The following is a 14,997-nucleotide window of genomic DNA, read 5'->3' on the forward strand; positions in this document are numbered from 1 at the left end:
CCACTGCTTGACTGCCAAAATGCAGCAATCAGGCCCAAATGAACATACTTGCTTCAAAAGCCAATATTGTTAAAACATGATTATTTAGCATCCTCCTCCTTCTCCTTCCCACCCACCCCTACCCGCAATCATGCCCCCACACCTATCTTTTTCCTGTCCATTTATCTAACTCATTCTTGAACTCTGTTGGACAAGCTTGCATCTTTGACCCCTCCTTTGAAGAACCCCTTGCCCAAGCCTCAAAGATATGTTATTGTACACGTTTATCTTTTGCAAGAATAAAATGATGTCTTCTGATCTTTATGTGTGACAATCTGATTCGAAAAATCAAAATCTAATGTTACATGTATCCTGAAGTAAAAAAAAGAGCATGACTATGTATTTATTGAGCAATATGAAACCTCCCTTTCTTACAGAAAAAAACCCCTCCCTAGTGTAAACCAATCACCCCCTTTCCTGCTGTGACTGGGAAATAGTTAAAATGAAATGACTTTCAATCCATATCAATTTTTTCACTAATATTTAGTTCATTAAGATGAAGAATATTTTTTTTCTTACAGAGGTGAGATTATCTTGAATTTGTAATGTGATAGTCAAAAAACATTTTCTAAATCCTTGGCATTAAAAAAAAGGCAATTGTTTCAGCATTTCCCATGTTTTCTTTTAAAAGTACATCATCGGGTCTTTCCTTGGCATTATTAGTGTATGTTACAAACTAAGTTTGCTCTGAATAGGAAAGCCATTGGCTTCCTCAGTCTTTCAAAGTTCTATTAAACAGAGTAAGTATAATTAACAGAAGCTACTTATAACTCAAAGGACTTGAGCAATGAATGAACAAAAGTCTTGTATCTTTATTATTATGTATGAAGCCATTTGTAACAGAATTTTTGTTCTATATTTAATCTTTCTGTGTATAAGTGAAGGGTTAAATAAGATTATAACTTCAGAAGCTCTCTCTCTAAATATTAATTGCCTCAGACAAAAGACATACTGGTTCAATATCGCAGGGTTTTTGTGTGCCTGATTTTTGGGGCGAAAATGAAAATTCAGTCCTAAAAACATCCAGATACCATGATGTTTTCCCATGGATATATCTGTCCTAAAACAAAATTCATGTGTTCATTACATATGAATTGTAAAAATAAAATGACTTCAACTTAGAAGATCAAACTTTAACATTTCTCCCCAATGAAATATCATAATGAAACATATTCACGATGATTAAGAACCTCACTAATTAATTGCTCTACTTTGCACCAGCCCCAAAATTCCATGGTAAAAAAAAAAAAAACTCTGATAAAAATGTACTCGGTGGTACCAAGTTAGGTTACATGACATAACTACGATTAATTAGGAAATGACCTATGACCTTCTGTCTACTCCAGCAGGTCTGTGCACTTTATAGTAACTGTAGATTTATTTAAATATGAGGAGGAGGGGGAACCCAAAACCTGCCATTTTGTTTTGTGTGAATTTAAATTATTTTATCAGGTTGCGACTGTTGGACACTCTTACTGACTCATATGTCAGATGGAAACTTGCTTCCATTTTGTCCAACAAAGCTATCAACACCAGTAAATATAACACCCCTCCCCACCATTTCTATCCTGTGTCCTAAGAATAAACCCTGTTTTCACTTTTACAGCATTAAAAAAAAAATTAAAGTTGCAAATTAACTTTTATACTTGATTTATGTTTGTTTAAATTATCAAATTTTTCCTCAGTAACATGAGTAATGAATAAACAATTAATTTTAGCACAACTTTCAGTTCAGTTCATAATTCATGTATTCTGCGAGACAATTTTTAGAATCTTGTGGCTGCGCTACTTTATCTCCATCAACCCATCAGATTGCCTGTGTATAATTTAATTTGAGACATGGCCATGAGTGTCTATTATTAACACAGCAGAAACTGAAAATTTGACATGCCCAGCAGTTTATAGTAAATTCTCAGGTTACCTATTGTTTTATTACTTGCATGTTACTCTACAAATGAAATGAAATCTCTGCTTAAAATTTTGAACGATGCTATAAATAATTAGATAGCGTAGATTACATAGCCTTATCTAATGGTTCCATGTTTTCCTTAATTTCTCCTCGATGATTGCACATGTTTGGGAAGGGGGTGGGGATAAGGAATAAATTTACTTGGAGGGATGTTGCAAAGTAAACAAACCACTCTTTACCCAAGGTCTTTAGCTTCATGTCTACATTATAATGGCCACCAGTTTTCTATTTATTTTCTAATCGCAAAACGCATTGATTAAGTTACATTTATGCAATCAATGTATATCTTTATCTATGTGTATGATGAACTATAGTGTCATCGTCCTTTTAAAAAAGAAAGGATAACTCGACACAATCTAGAAATGTAAACAAACATTATTCCATGTATCTGGAGCAATAAACAAACACCATTGATGGACCAAGTATCAATGGGTAACATTTCTACCAGTAGCAGTTGAATGATATCATCAAGGCCATGTCTACCAGATAAATTAGTTTTTTTCTATTGATCAAAATAACCAATTTCACAGCAGTGTTTACTCTGGAAGATGAATTGCAAAGAACTTTTCAAACCGCCTTAAGCTCCACCCAACCCAACAATAACGGGGAGAAAATCTTAATGAACAGGCCTTACTTTATTATAAAAAAACCCTGAAAACAAAATGACTGTTTGGTGATTAACTATTTTATATCTGAATACCTGAAATGTGAGTCGACAAAGATGTTGTTTTTAATTTTTTTGCACATTATTCATGTCTCTTGTTTTTTCTATTTTCATTGTACAATCGAATGACTCGATCTATCATCTATACATTTATATATTGTTGCATAATATTAAGACAGAAACATTTTTTCAGATTTTGGACTTTCAAGTGAAAAAATTTCATGATTTTTGGATGGAAACCAAAATTACTGATTTATTACAAATTTGTTTTTTAATGCTTACAGCAACGACCAGTTTTACCGAGCTCACATTCCTAGAGGAGCCCAGCGACCTGGTTGTTTCCAGGGGCAATGCCGCCACGCTTCACTGCTCCGTCCAATCAGAAGCAGGAATGCCCAACGTCGTTTGGATGAAGGACGGGAAACCCCTGGGTCTTGACGATCAAAAGTATGTACCGTCCTTTTTTGTGAGTGTCCCATACTTGTAAAAAATGGGATATATAAATGTGGTACTTTCGTTTTTTTTGTTCATCAATAATTTTTAACAAGTTAAAGTTTCTTATTGCAAACAATATTGGGTATGATATTACTAAATTGTATTTTTTGTGATATGGCAAAGCACGTGGTCGCTTAAAAACAAAGACAAGATCAATCCATAAATAATGGGATATACTGTATTTTGACAGGTGTATAATGTCATAATAAAGTGGTATAGGAACTCTTTTGATTATGCTGTTGGCTAATTCTGTTAAGGTCAAGGTTAATTTTCAAAGGTGAAGGTCATTTGTCAATTCATCCAATTTATTACATGTATTAAGGTTAAGATCAATGATTGTGTGAGAAGCTGGTTGTCAGTACATTGGCAGCTTCGCTAGCATAAGGTTATCAATCCAATTCTTTCCCCACGATTTTATGGGGATTGGAATAGATTGAAAATTCTTGGCTAGGAGAGATTGTACATTGGGTGTACAACAATATCAGGGGGAGAGAATTTGGTGTCTCTGGTCAGATTTGAACAACAAAACATGCAAAATCAGAGTTCTTGAAATCTTTCGGTCCTGTCGGCAAGACCGATTAAAATAACCAAGGACCGATTACTTGATGTTGCCTGTCAGTCCAAATGACCGGTAAAAGTTGACAGGGGAACTTGCAAAAACATGACTAAATTTCGTACAAAAGCAACGAAGTTAATGCAAACTATTCAGGGTAATCACTGAGGAGATCCGAACGCATACGATAAATCAAGAGGATTTTCGCAGATTTTTGGCTCTCTCTAGACTGATCATACGTTTTCGGAACATCTCAGTACTAATGAATAGCAGCTAATGAATATAACTTACGTCACTTATATGTAAACTTCCGATGCTTTCGATAAGAGTACATATCGACACTATGTAATTATTTTTGGTTTTATAATGCAACTAGCAGATGTATAGTCAGGCCAAAGAAATAAGGTTTTCGATCATTTTCCAACATAGTTATCGTCAGAAATCACGTGGAGAAATTGGAGAACTGGTTTAAAACATAGCGTGAACCGATGGCCCCCTATAAATACAAGATGGCGAGTGTCGTCTTTTTTACGTTTTTTATGTATATAAATACACTTTTTACACATTGAAACAGGGTTTTAAGTTAATGTTTTCATTGTAATACACAGAAATACACACACAAATACTAATTTTAATCATTTATGTCTTCGGGAGCAAATAATAATAACTCCACTATTCGATAACTAAGTCCCTGTGGCATGTTGTTTGCAGAAAGCAAAAAGAGAACGAGAAAGAAAGATAAAAAAGGAAAGTTGATGAGAGAGAGGAAGGAAGTTAAAATTAATGAAGTAATAAATAAGTATGTGAACGTGAGAAGCCAGAATGTGAAAGTTAAGAGGAATCATATCAGGAAAAATTGAGAGTAATTGGGAGGCTTGTTAGTTAGTTAATAATAAAATAAATTGATAATAAAATCCAAATATAGTTTTTCATCTTTCTTTTAAAATATTTTGAACTGATAGAAATTTGTCCGGACTGACAAACTTCAGATGTTAGTCAGTCCAAATGACTGACAGCAGAAAAAAGATTTCAAGAACTCTGAATGCATCATTGCCAACTATTTTGATTTGTGATATACAGTACAAGTACATAGAACATAACCCGCTTTTTCATCCAGTGAGCAGTCGCTTTATATTCTATTTTATTAATGATTTTTTAGACATTATAAATTTCCTTAAGTTCACAGGACATCACATTTCGATTGACAGCTTAGATAGCCGTATACAAAAGAGATGATATTTGGTTGGTGCAGAACTTTTGATCAGCCAATGAATTAGTGGGTTATGTTTCATTGTTATTAGTAAGTTAGATCATATTAAAATTTAATATGCTATTCAGAAGAGGCCAGGACTGCATTTAACAAAAGAACTTGCGACAGTCATAAATATGTTCAGTCTCATGGAACAAAACTTAGACAGAACCATATTTATACAACTACTCTGATGTCCATAATAATATTTAACAGCCATGAGAATAAAACTTTGATTAGCTTGTTAATTTGGTCGTAAGTCATATGGTAAGTTCTTTCGTAAATCGCAGCCCTGGTTTCTTACCTTCTTCCGCTCCCCTCTTAATCGCATAAAGTTTACATATTGATATGATCTACCGTAAGTAAACTATTCCTTAGTTCTCTCAATATTTGTGGGCATCAGGGGAAGAAAAAAACAGTTTTGAGGAAACATTTAAATTTGTTAACACAAATGGTCTTACAGATCAATATTAACTCATTTATCTCACTTCATTGGACATTTCATTTCCTTGACCAGTTCAACAAAACAAATCCTTGAAAACTTGTTTCAACAACTATTGTTGAAACCTTGGTAATGCACATGTTTTATTCTTGGTTAAAAAATTCATGTTCTGTGAAAGGGCCATTGGGACCAGGTCAGAAAATACAGTGGAAGTCTAAAATAATAAACGTTTCTAACTGAATTTAGATGAATGGGTCTGTTTAACAATGAAAGATATTATAGTTTCTTTGAATGCTTTTCTTGGTTCTGAAATTCTTTTGTTCCTTTCGTACAACGTAGACTTTAAAGAATTATAATCAGAAGTATTTGATGCCAAGTTCAGTTATTACATGTCTGACCAGTGTGGTACATGCTCCCTAAGTTGTGACCCAAAGTGTTGGCTTTATAATTGAACATACTTACCATTAAGGTGTGACCCCAAGTGTTGGCTTTATAACTGACCACAGGGTCAATGAAACCTAGATAAAAATGTCAGTCTTATGTATTAAAGTTGGTAATATATTTTGTGAAATTCTATGATCGTCAAACAATTGTTTCCAACCATGCACTTAGATTAACCATGTTCAATGTACCAGGTACGTTAAGAGGGCTGGATAGTTACGGTCATTTTTATACAAAATCAATCTCCTTGAAAAGAAGAGCTCTACATAGAACCATTTTAACAAGACCTTGGACTTTCAGTAGGATATAGCAATTTATTTCTTGCGTCAAAACACATTAAAAATGACGCTGGTTTCGTAATGAAATATACACAGATTGAGTAGCCTTCGCTCAAAAGCTTGCCAAATCTTGTTGATTGTTGATTTCTAAAAGCCATGGCTAGTGGCCAACAATGAAACAGACAGGCCTACGTCACATTGCTGTTTGACACAACTACCCAAAGTCCAAGCTCCTGTTAAAATGATTCCAACATGTATAAGGAAACATTCAAATTAAAACCATGCAGTTAGCATAACCATATGTACAATGTTGGCTTTCTAGTACCTGGTAGGTTAAGATGGCTGGATATTCGTGGCCATTTTTAGACTATGTTAATCTCCATGAGAAGAAGAGCTCAATATACTGTAAACCAATTTTTATTCGCGGCGACTTTATTTCGCGATCAACTGCCGATAAACTGGTTCGCAACGACTAATGTTCACGATCAAGCCATATCCAGACCAGAATTGTTATAATTAAAAACTATAGACAAAGGATTGGTTTGCTGCGAGAAATATTTGCGACGACAAAGCGCTCGCTAACCTCGCGAAAATTTCTTGCACGCGAATTCATAAAAGTTGGTTTACAGTATAAAAAGTAGTAAACATTTAAAGTTTATGTCATACATGACAGTTTATGGCAGCTATCGTGTCTAAAATTTTGAGTAAGATCTGATGGATAATTTGTTGACCATCCAGCCTCCTTGACTGTTACAGTAGTGGCGGTGAATTCTTTCTAGGTACTGATAAGCTTGGTAGAATTCATGTATTGCTACAGTTATATTGTCAACAAGCCATTGAAAGAATACCTTTATCAGATCTCTTTCAAGATCTTTTTTGATAGTCGAAAGAAATCAAGTACTTGAATTTGAGAGTTATGATAAAGGGGGGTTTGGAAGGGGGTATTTGACATGTATAAAGGGATATATAATGGTTGGTGAAATACACATGCTGGAAGGTTGCAGCTAGTGTCAATTACTAACACAAAGTCAAAGGAAGGAAATAGCCAATATGTTCCAAGTCATTCATATTTCTTGGTGGAGGTGATTTATGATATCTATATAATTAAGAGAGAAAGTTCCCAGTTTTTAGATTCGAGCTCCCGATAACTGCCTTCCCAGTCTCGAAGGATAGCTTTAATCGTCTCCTGAGATCTTCTCCTTGTCAGCTTATGACGATAAAATGTAAACTTTAGTCGGAGGAATGCTTGAAATATTTGAGGGGGTGCAATTTTTATCAGGGTCATTGAGACGTTTGTGTTTATTGCATGTCAGAAAGAAATGTCAAAACATGACGAGAGAGAGAGAGAGAGAGATAGATGAGAGAGAGAGAGAAAGAGAGAGAGAGCATAGATGATTCATTCATGTTTGAGTCTTTGAAGCATTAATTGTAAGCATGAACTGAATTTCTTTATATCCAGCGGTTCTGACAAGTTTAGGATAATTATTTAATCACAAAGTCTGCATGGAATTACTTAATCAGGGCTATATTCATAGCTCCAAAGGATCTGCTGTATTTGTTGGATATAAATTTGTCTGTTCAGAAATTTATTCTCTCGACTTAAGTCTGAAGGAATTTTTATGCTGCATTTACTCCTAACCTCCATCACATTTGGTTCATTATTCATGAAGATGCATTTCTTAAAAACAGGATAATTTATATGAAATATTATACTGTACAGAAAAAAAACATGTTCTCACTTTACAACATGTACAAAACAAGAATCCAGTTTGAAATTTTGGAATTTTAGTCTCAATTAAATCATATTTATAAACAAAATCTATGATGGAATTCTAAAAAGAAAAAAACTATCATTCTTCAGAAATATCATAATTTGAAAGAATCTTAATGTATCTACATTTTTTTACTGTAGTAGATGGAAAGTTACACCATTTCTTTATGATGAAATTTTGGCAATGGAAATTTTTTGTTAAAATTCTAATTATATATATTGTGATTTTTGAAGGAAAAGAATTTCTGCTCTAACCCTGCTATAGAAAATTAATTCAATTAATTCTTTATTAAGTAAGTACATTCATGCAGAGAATTTTGATTTTAATTTTTTTTTTCTATGTACAGTATTCTTTGGCCAAACGGATCTCTTCACATCACCAATGTCGATGGTTCAAATCGGGGTCTGTATCAGTGCATGGCCACTCTCCCCCAGACCGGGGCCATCATCAGCCGCTTCGCCAGCCTACACACAGCTTGTGAGTACATGCCATAAACCAGAAATAATTTGTTTTCTATGGCCAACTATATTTTTTAAAACTACTGCATTCAAGGACTTTTCTTTCCTGTTTCACTTTTACCCAGCCATGGTTGTAAGAGAACTCCCAATGTTTTAGATTCAGCAGGCTGTTGTAATTAAGGTGGTATGGGACACTTGTCAATATTAAATATATAAATGTGGATAAAAGTACATATATACTAATAAAAGGCTTCAAAAGAATAACCTTATTTCATAGAAGTGGAAAACCCCACTGGAGCACAGTTACACTAACAAATGCATTAAAATCAGAAAGTTTTGTGTTTTGTAATTTGATATATCCTACATACATGAAGTAAATTTTGTATGAAGCAGTGTATTTCTGTCCGAGTTTGAAATCGTATTAGTTCAGGCACAGAAGTTCCTTTGTTTTCACAATTTGATGAAGGACTTGGCAAGTCAGTATTGCTGAAATGAGGTGAAGTGCCCAGGCAATTAATGCTGGGTAATGATTACAACAGATAGGTGAAACAGAAACTGGAAGAGAACCAACAGAATGCTGATCTATCCCTCTATTATTGTCAGTGCTCTGCTCTCTCTCTTCCCTTAAAACAGGATAAATTTAAAAACAAATTGATCTCTAAAAATGTATCTGTACATGTAGATACAAATTTTAGAAAAAAATGAACTTTAAATTCTCTCTCTCTCTCTCTCAAAAAAAAAAGAAAAAAAAAGAAACGAACTATCACAGGGCGAAAAACCATCTTTAAGCAAGTCCTTAAAGGTGGCTTAAAGGTGACTTAAAGGAGCTTAAAGGCTATACAACCTTTAAGCCGCCTTTAAGTCACCTTTAAGCAAGTGCTTATAGGTCCTTAATGTCCAAACTTCTTTAAGCTACCTTTAAGCCACCTGTAAGCCACCTTTAAGCATCTTTAAGTGGCATTTACGCTCTCTTTACACTGCCTTTACACTGTCTTTAAGTGGCCTTTAAGTCAATATTGATCAAGCTGAACAATAAAAACATATATTAAATGCAAAAGCTCTTTTATAGAGATGGGAGGGGGTCATCCGAGTGATAATATAATTTCCAAGGAAGGGGGGGGGGGGGGTGTTCCAGGCGGTTTTAATCGTCGCTCCATTAAACACAGATATCATCAGCACCGCTCCGATGGACACAGATTGCCGTTATAAAATTCTTTATAATTTTTGGGGGGTTTCAAAATTATTGTAGGGAGGAGCGCAGTCTCTGTATCTTAATATGTGCATAAAACTAATTAAAATATGTTGGTTTCCTATTATAAATTAATCGGTGAAAAATCTCTCTCTCTCTCTCTCTCTCTCTCAGTCCATCTGGTTATTAAACAAAATAAAGATAATGAACCAAAAATGCATGATTTAATTTGTTAATCGGTTTAAGGTTTGTATTTTTTTTTTCAATTTTCATTATTTCTAACTCTAGATCTGCTAGATACATGTTAAAGATGAAAAGACTCTCAACTGCCTTTGTTATATCGGGCAGGATATATCTGCTTTGTTTGTCTAGACATAGTTTTGTTCGTTTGTGTATATCTAATTAGAGTCTATTGTTTGTCCAACTTAAGAAAACCCCTGGAACTAACACAGAATATACAAGATATACACAACAGATGTGTCGTGTGCCCAGGTGCATGTTTGTGTATATCTAATTAAAGTCTATTGTTTGTCCAACTTAAGAAAACCCCTGGAACTAACACAGAATATACAAGATATACACAACAGGTGTGTCGTGTGCCCAGGTGCACGTCAGGGTTTCTAAAGGCGTTGAATCTTAGTATGTACGAGTATACGATAAGTCTAGTGAATAAAAGTTAATTTACATTTGTAATTCATTTTCAAAGTATTATTTCCTAGCTCTGGGTTTCAAAGATGTTACGTCTACAAATTAACGATACATGTACGTAAGAGTAAAATCTTGAGGCTGATTAATTAATGTACCGGTGATCATAAATAGATGTTGATTATTTAAATATATGTATAAGGGTAAATATGTCAAATATACCCGGCCTGGCACATCATACAATTGTATGTACAAGTCATTTGCAATTGCCACATGCAGTAAATACGTCACCGGTAATTGGTAATTTTGTTTGTTAAAGAATTGATAGTTTAAAAATCATGTACATACAATTACATGTAAATATTTAAACATATTGGAACGGCGCCGCGATCATGAAAACCGGGAAATTGCGGGAAATTGAACAAATACCCTAATAGTATCAATGCATATAATAAAAGAAATGATTTCATTTTCTTTCTTACATTTTTATAGCTATAAATTAGATGAATTACGAATATCTACTCGGTTTAAATTTATTAACTAAGAAAGCCTACTATAGTGAACCTAACGGTTTCCATTTAGGTATAATATATTTTTGTTCACTGAAGACCAAGTTCCGTATTTCATTCTAAATACATGCATACATGTAATTTATAAATTAGATATAATTGATTGTTACAAACTGAATGGTTTGTCAAAATCTTTTCAAATAAACACATTCAATACAGCGATTCAATATCCACTGATATATAGGATATAAAAACACTCATAAATATGTAAGTTGCCGTGGCGCAGTGGATGTGTGGTTATGCTAGTAAACTAAGGGTCCCGGGTTCAATTCTCACCGCGGCCGTTTTTTTTGGTTTTTTTTTTCTTTTTTCTTTCTAGAACAAAAACCGTTTTAATACCTTTTCTTTCATAAAGTTAATACATTTTGTTGGAAATTAAGCACAATATTGAATTAAATTTTTTTAATGGCTTAAAGGTGGCTTAAAGGTAGCTTAAAGGTGGCTTAAAGGTGGCTTAAAGAAGTTTGGACATTAAGGACCTATAAGTTGTCCTTAAAGGTGGCTTAAAGGTGGCTTAAAGATAGTCTTTAAGCTGCCTTTAAGCCATCTTTAAGCTTTCTTTAAGCCACCTTTAAGCAATACATATAGCTTAAAGGTAGCTTAAAGGTGGCTTAAAGATCGTCTTTAAGCTACCTTTAAACACCTTTAAGCTATCTTTAAGGAGGACTTAAAGATGGTCATTCATCCTGTGTATATTTCAAATGATGGAACTACACATTATACATGTTATATAAACATAATGTCGATTTTTTTATTGGAAAAATGTAAATAAAACTTTTAAGGAGATAATCCCCTATCATTGTAGATCTCTCTAGAAACTTCATCCGCGAACCTCAGGACCTCAAGATTTACCTCCAAGAGGTAGCCATGTTTGAATGTGAAGGTGATGGACTGCCCGCCCCCAATGTCACATGGTACAAAGACAACAGCCTTCTCCGAGACTTCAAGCCCAACATCCTGGTGTATCCGGACGGAGTCCTTGAAATTAACCCCGTGGAATTCTCGGACTTCGGCACGTATTACTGCCAGGTGGAAAACACGGAGAGAGCCAGGAGTAGCCGGTTAGCCAAGCTCGAGCAGAACGGAAATACAGGTCAGGGTCAAGCAAATTAATTTGGTTACCATGGTTACAGGGAATTGCAGGGAAATAAATGTTTATTCTATTATTGAGGTTTAAAATTTAATCTTGTTTCTTAGGCATTTAATTCACAAGTCATGCACATGAGTTTAAAGAGAATAAAAATAAGGTCACAGCCGCTTGAAGGTCAAATGTTTCTACATCTGTGCACAAAATGATTTAAATGAATATGGGAAATTAGTAGTGGAATACATGTGATCCAATTCTCCAATATATTTTGATTAGTTGGGGGATCCTTTACCTCTGAAAATACTTCAAATTAAAGGAATGGTTTTACGGACACTACTCAACACTGAGTCAAATAATTGTGTTGCTGTTACATTGCAAAATGCTAAATTCAGGGGTGTGCAATTACAAAAATTGGCTACTAGCCCAGGGGCTACTGGCAGTAGCAAAGTTACTAGCCCAAAGTTAAAACTTACTAGCCCAACATTTTCTTCATATCAGTTGAATTAAAACATGTCAAATAGATAATAATGCAAACAATATATATATATAGTTTTATCGACATTACGATCAGTAGTATCCAACTGCTGATTATTGTTGTCATAAAGGCGATCAAACGAATATTTACGCTTACTTATCGTCAGGTACTTCTCCATGTTTGAAAACAAAGCGTCATTGTCATGCGGACCAGCAATTAGTATGCACAATGCACATACATTAAAGGGAATGAGAGATCTTGATTTTGCATAACAGTTAAGTCGTACATAAAATCAGTCGACGTTATAATGACACTTACGGAAGTTTGATTTCGTTTATCATCGTTATTATTTACTAGCCCGACGGGCTACCACAGTGAGGATTTCTGCTAGCCCGACCTCTAAAATCGGTAGCCCCGGTCGGGGCGATGGTAATTGCTCACCCCTGAAATTTTATCACCATATTGGAGAGGGGAATAATTTTTTACAATGTCGAGAAAAAAAAATTAGATAGGGGAATAATTTTTTTTTCCATGTCAAGTAAAAAACAAAAACATTGACTTATTCCCCTTTTCAAGTCTTGCATTTTACAAAAAACAACTCTGTCACATCTTTTCACCCATGGAAACATCTTAGAATATTAGAAGTTTGATACTTTAATTTTTTATTCACTAGTAGGTATACATACAAGTCAAATTCATAATTCACAAGTATATAAAGGCCATGTCTTTTGTTTGTTGTAGATTCCTTTGATGACGGCACCGCACCGTGGTTTGTGGCGACCCCCCGAGACACCAGTATCCCAGAAGGCTCCTCCACCATCCTGTTCTGTGGGGCCAATGGCTTCGACACCCTGAGGAAAAAGCCTGAAATTACCTGGCTTAAAGATGGAGAAACCATCATCTTCAAGTAAGCTATTCGCTGTGTGGACTGGTCCCCTTAAAATGCACATTGCCTGACTATTCCTGACCATTATTTTGTCCTGTGTCTGTTTAGATAAAGTTTATCTCCTGTTGTTTATTTAATAGTTGTTAAAATCCTTAATTTAAAAAAAAATAACTGCCTATTGCCCTTTTAAACACATTTGTTTCCCATTTCTCTGCTATTGTGAGTGAATTATTCCATCTTCAGTGGCAAAAGACACTAACGAAATTACACGGAGTATTTGATTTTCTGTATATCTGAACAGATATGCTTCTGATGTAGAGATTGTTTTGAGTAGCACCCTGGAAAACCCAAAGTTGAATGAAAATTTTAGCCTTTATAAATTTAAATGAAATTCTTTAATTGGCTTTAGTTGGCTTTCTATATCGGGATTGATTGATGTGTCATGAGTCAATATGAGTCTTTTGTTTGGTTTTCAGTAGCACCCAGGGTCGTCTCAAGTTGAAGGGGGCGGGCAGCTTGCAGATATTCAATGTCCAGCCCTTTGATGCTGGGACCTACTCCTGTCGTTCCAATAACCTAGAGGACTCTATAGACGCCGAGGCCACCCTCACTGTGTTAGGTAATTATCAGACTCTCACCTACAATCATTAAATATTGTTACAGTGAACAAGCTTACAAGCTTATAACAAATTTATGCTTACAGTAAAGTCATATCCTTACTTCAGAGCTTCTCTAATTGGAACCAAAATTAAATTTTTAGTTTAATTATGAAAATGTAGTCTTTCCCCTTGAGATCTTGAAATTAAAATATTCATTTGCTGCATTATTCTTTGCATTAGAGTCTAAAGGATATTATGTATGATAAATTCTCTTTTCAACCACTTTGAATCTTTATATACTGTATTTCTTTTAGTTCGGCCTCATTTTGAGACCAAACCACAGAGCGTCCGCAAATACGAGAAAACAGAGGCCATCTTTAATTGTAAACTCAAGGGTTCCCCAGCGCCAGAGGTCCGATGGACGAAAGATGGACTCCCGCTACAGGAGTCTAATTACATCATCGAAAACGAAGACCACCTGAGGATTATGGGATTGGTGACCTCTGACAGTGGATATTATCAGTGTCACGGCAGCAACGAGCTAGGAAGCATCCAGGCAATAGCTCAGCTTGTTGTGCTACCTAACAGTAAGTGTAAAAAATAGTCAGCAGTCAAGCTATAGCTCAGCTTGTGGTGTAACCAAACATAAATAGTGACAAATGACCAACAGTTCAACTGTCAAGCTATAGCTCAGCTTGTGGTGTAACCAAACATAAATAGTGACAAATGACCAACAGTTTAACTGTCAAGCTATAGCTCAGCTTGTGGTGTAACCAAACATAAATAGTGACAAATGACCAACAGTTTAACTGTCAAGCTATAGCTCAGCTTGTGGTGTAACCAAACATAAATAGTGACAAATGACCAACAGTTTAACTGTCAAGCTATAGCTCAGCTTGTGGTGTAACCTAGCAAAAGGTGTGACAAATAACCAACAATCTGATTAACTGTCAATCTATGGCTCAGATTTGTGATGTTACCTAACAGTAAATGTGATAAAATAGACAAGCTTAAACTCAGCTTTTGCTGTTACTGATAAAGAGTCAAGCTTTATCTCAGCTTGTGATGTCACCCCACAACATGTGTGATAAACCATGCTTTCTTCATTCAGCTCAATCTGCTCAAACATCAATTTCAATGACCAATTTTTGTTTTTTTTGTTGTGGAAAATTTGCCAATTCTACAAA

At 34.9% G+C, this 14,997-nt stretch overlaps 1 protein-coding gene across 8 annotated transcripts in view; it reads left to right on the top strand.

Annotated features, from left to right (window-relative positions):
* The window catches only part of LOC105335421 (neogenin), a 39,307-nt gene that overhangs the window by 1,158 nt on the left and 23,152 nt on the right, over positions 1 to 14,997 (top strand). For all 8 annotated transcript variants that reach the window (XM_066083547.1, XM_034465668.2, XM_034465673.2 and 5 more), the window contains exons 2-7: positions 2,957 to 3,119; positions 8,249 to 8,379; positions 11,569 to 11,856; positions 13,067 to 13,232; positions 13,688 to 13,830; positions 14,125 to 14,397. In XM_066083547.1, the coding sequence (XP_065939619.1) occupies positions 2,957 to 3,119; positions 8,249 to 8,379; positions 11,569 to 11,856; positions 13,067 to 13,232; positions 13,688 to 13,830; positions 14,125 to 14,397 (1,164 nt within the window). The remainder of the gene's footprint in view (positions 1 to 2,956; positions 3,120 to 8,248; positions 8,380 to 11,568; positions 11,857 to 13,066; positions 13,233 to 13,687; positions 13,831 to 14,124; positions 14,398 to 14,997) is intronic.

This window comes from Magallana gigas, chromosome 1 (genome assembly GCF_963853765.1).
Source record: "Magallana gigas chromosome 1, xbMagGiga1.1, whole genome shotgun sequence".
Lineage (NCBI taxonomy): Eukaryota > Metazoa > Mollusca > Bivalvia > Ostreida > Ostreidae > Magallana > Magallana gigas.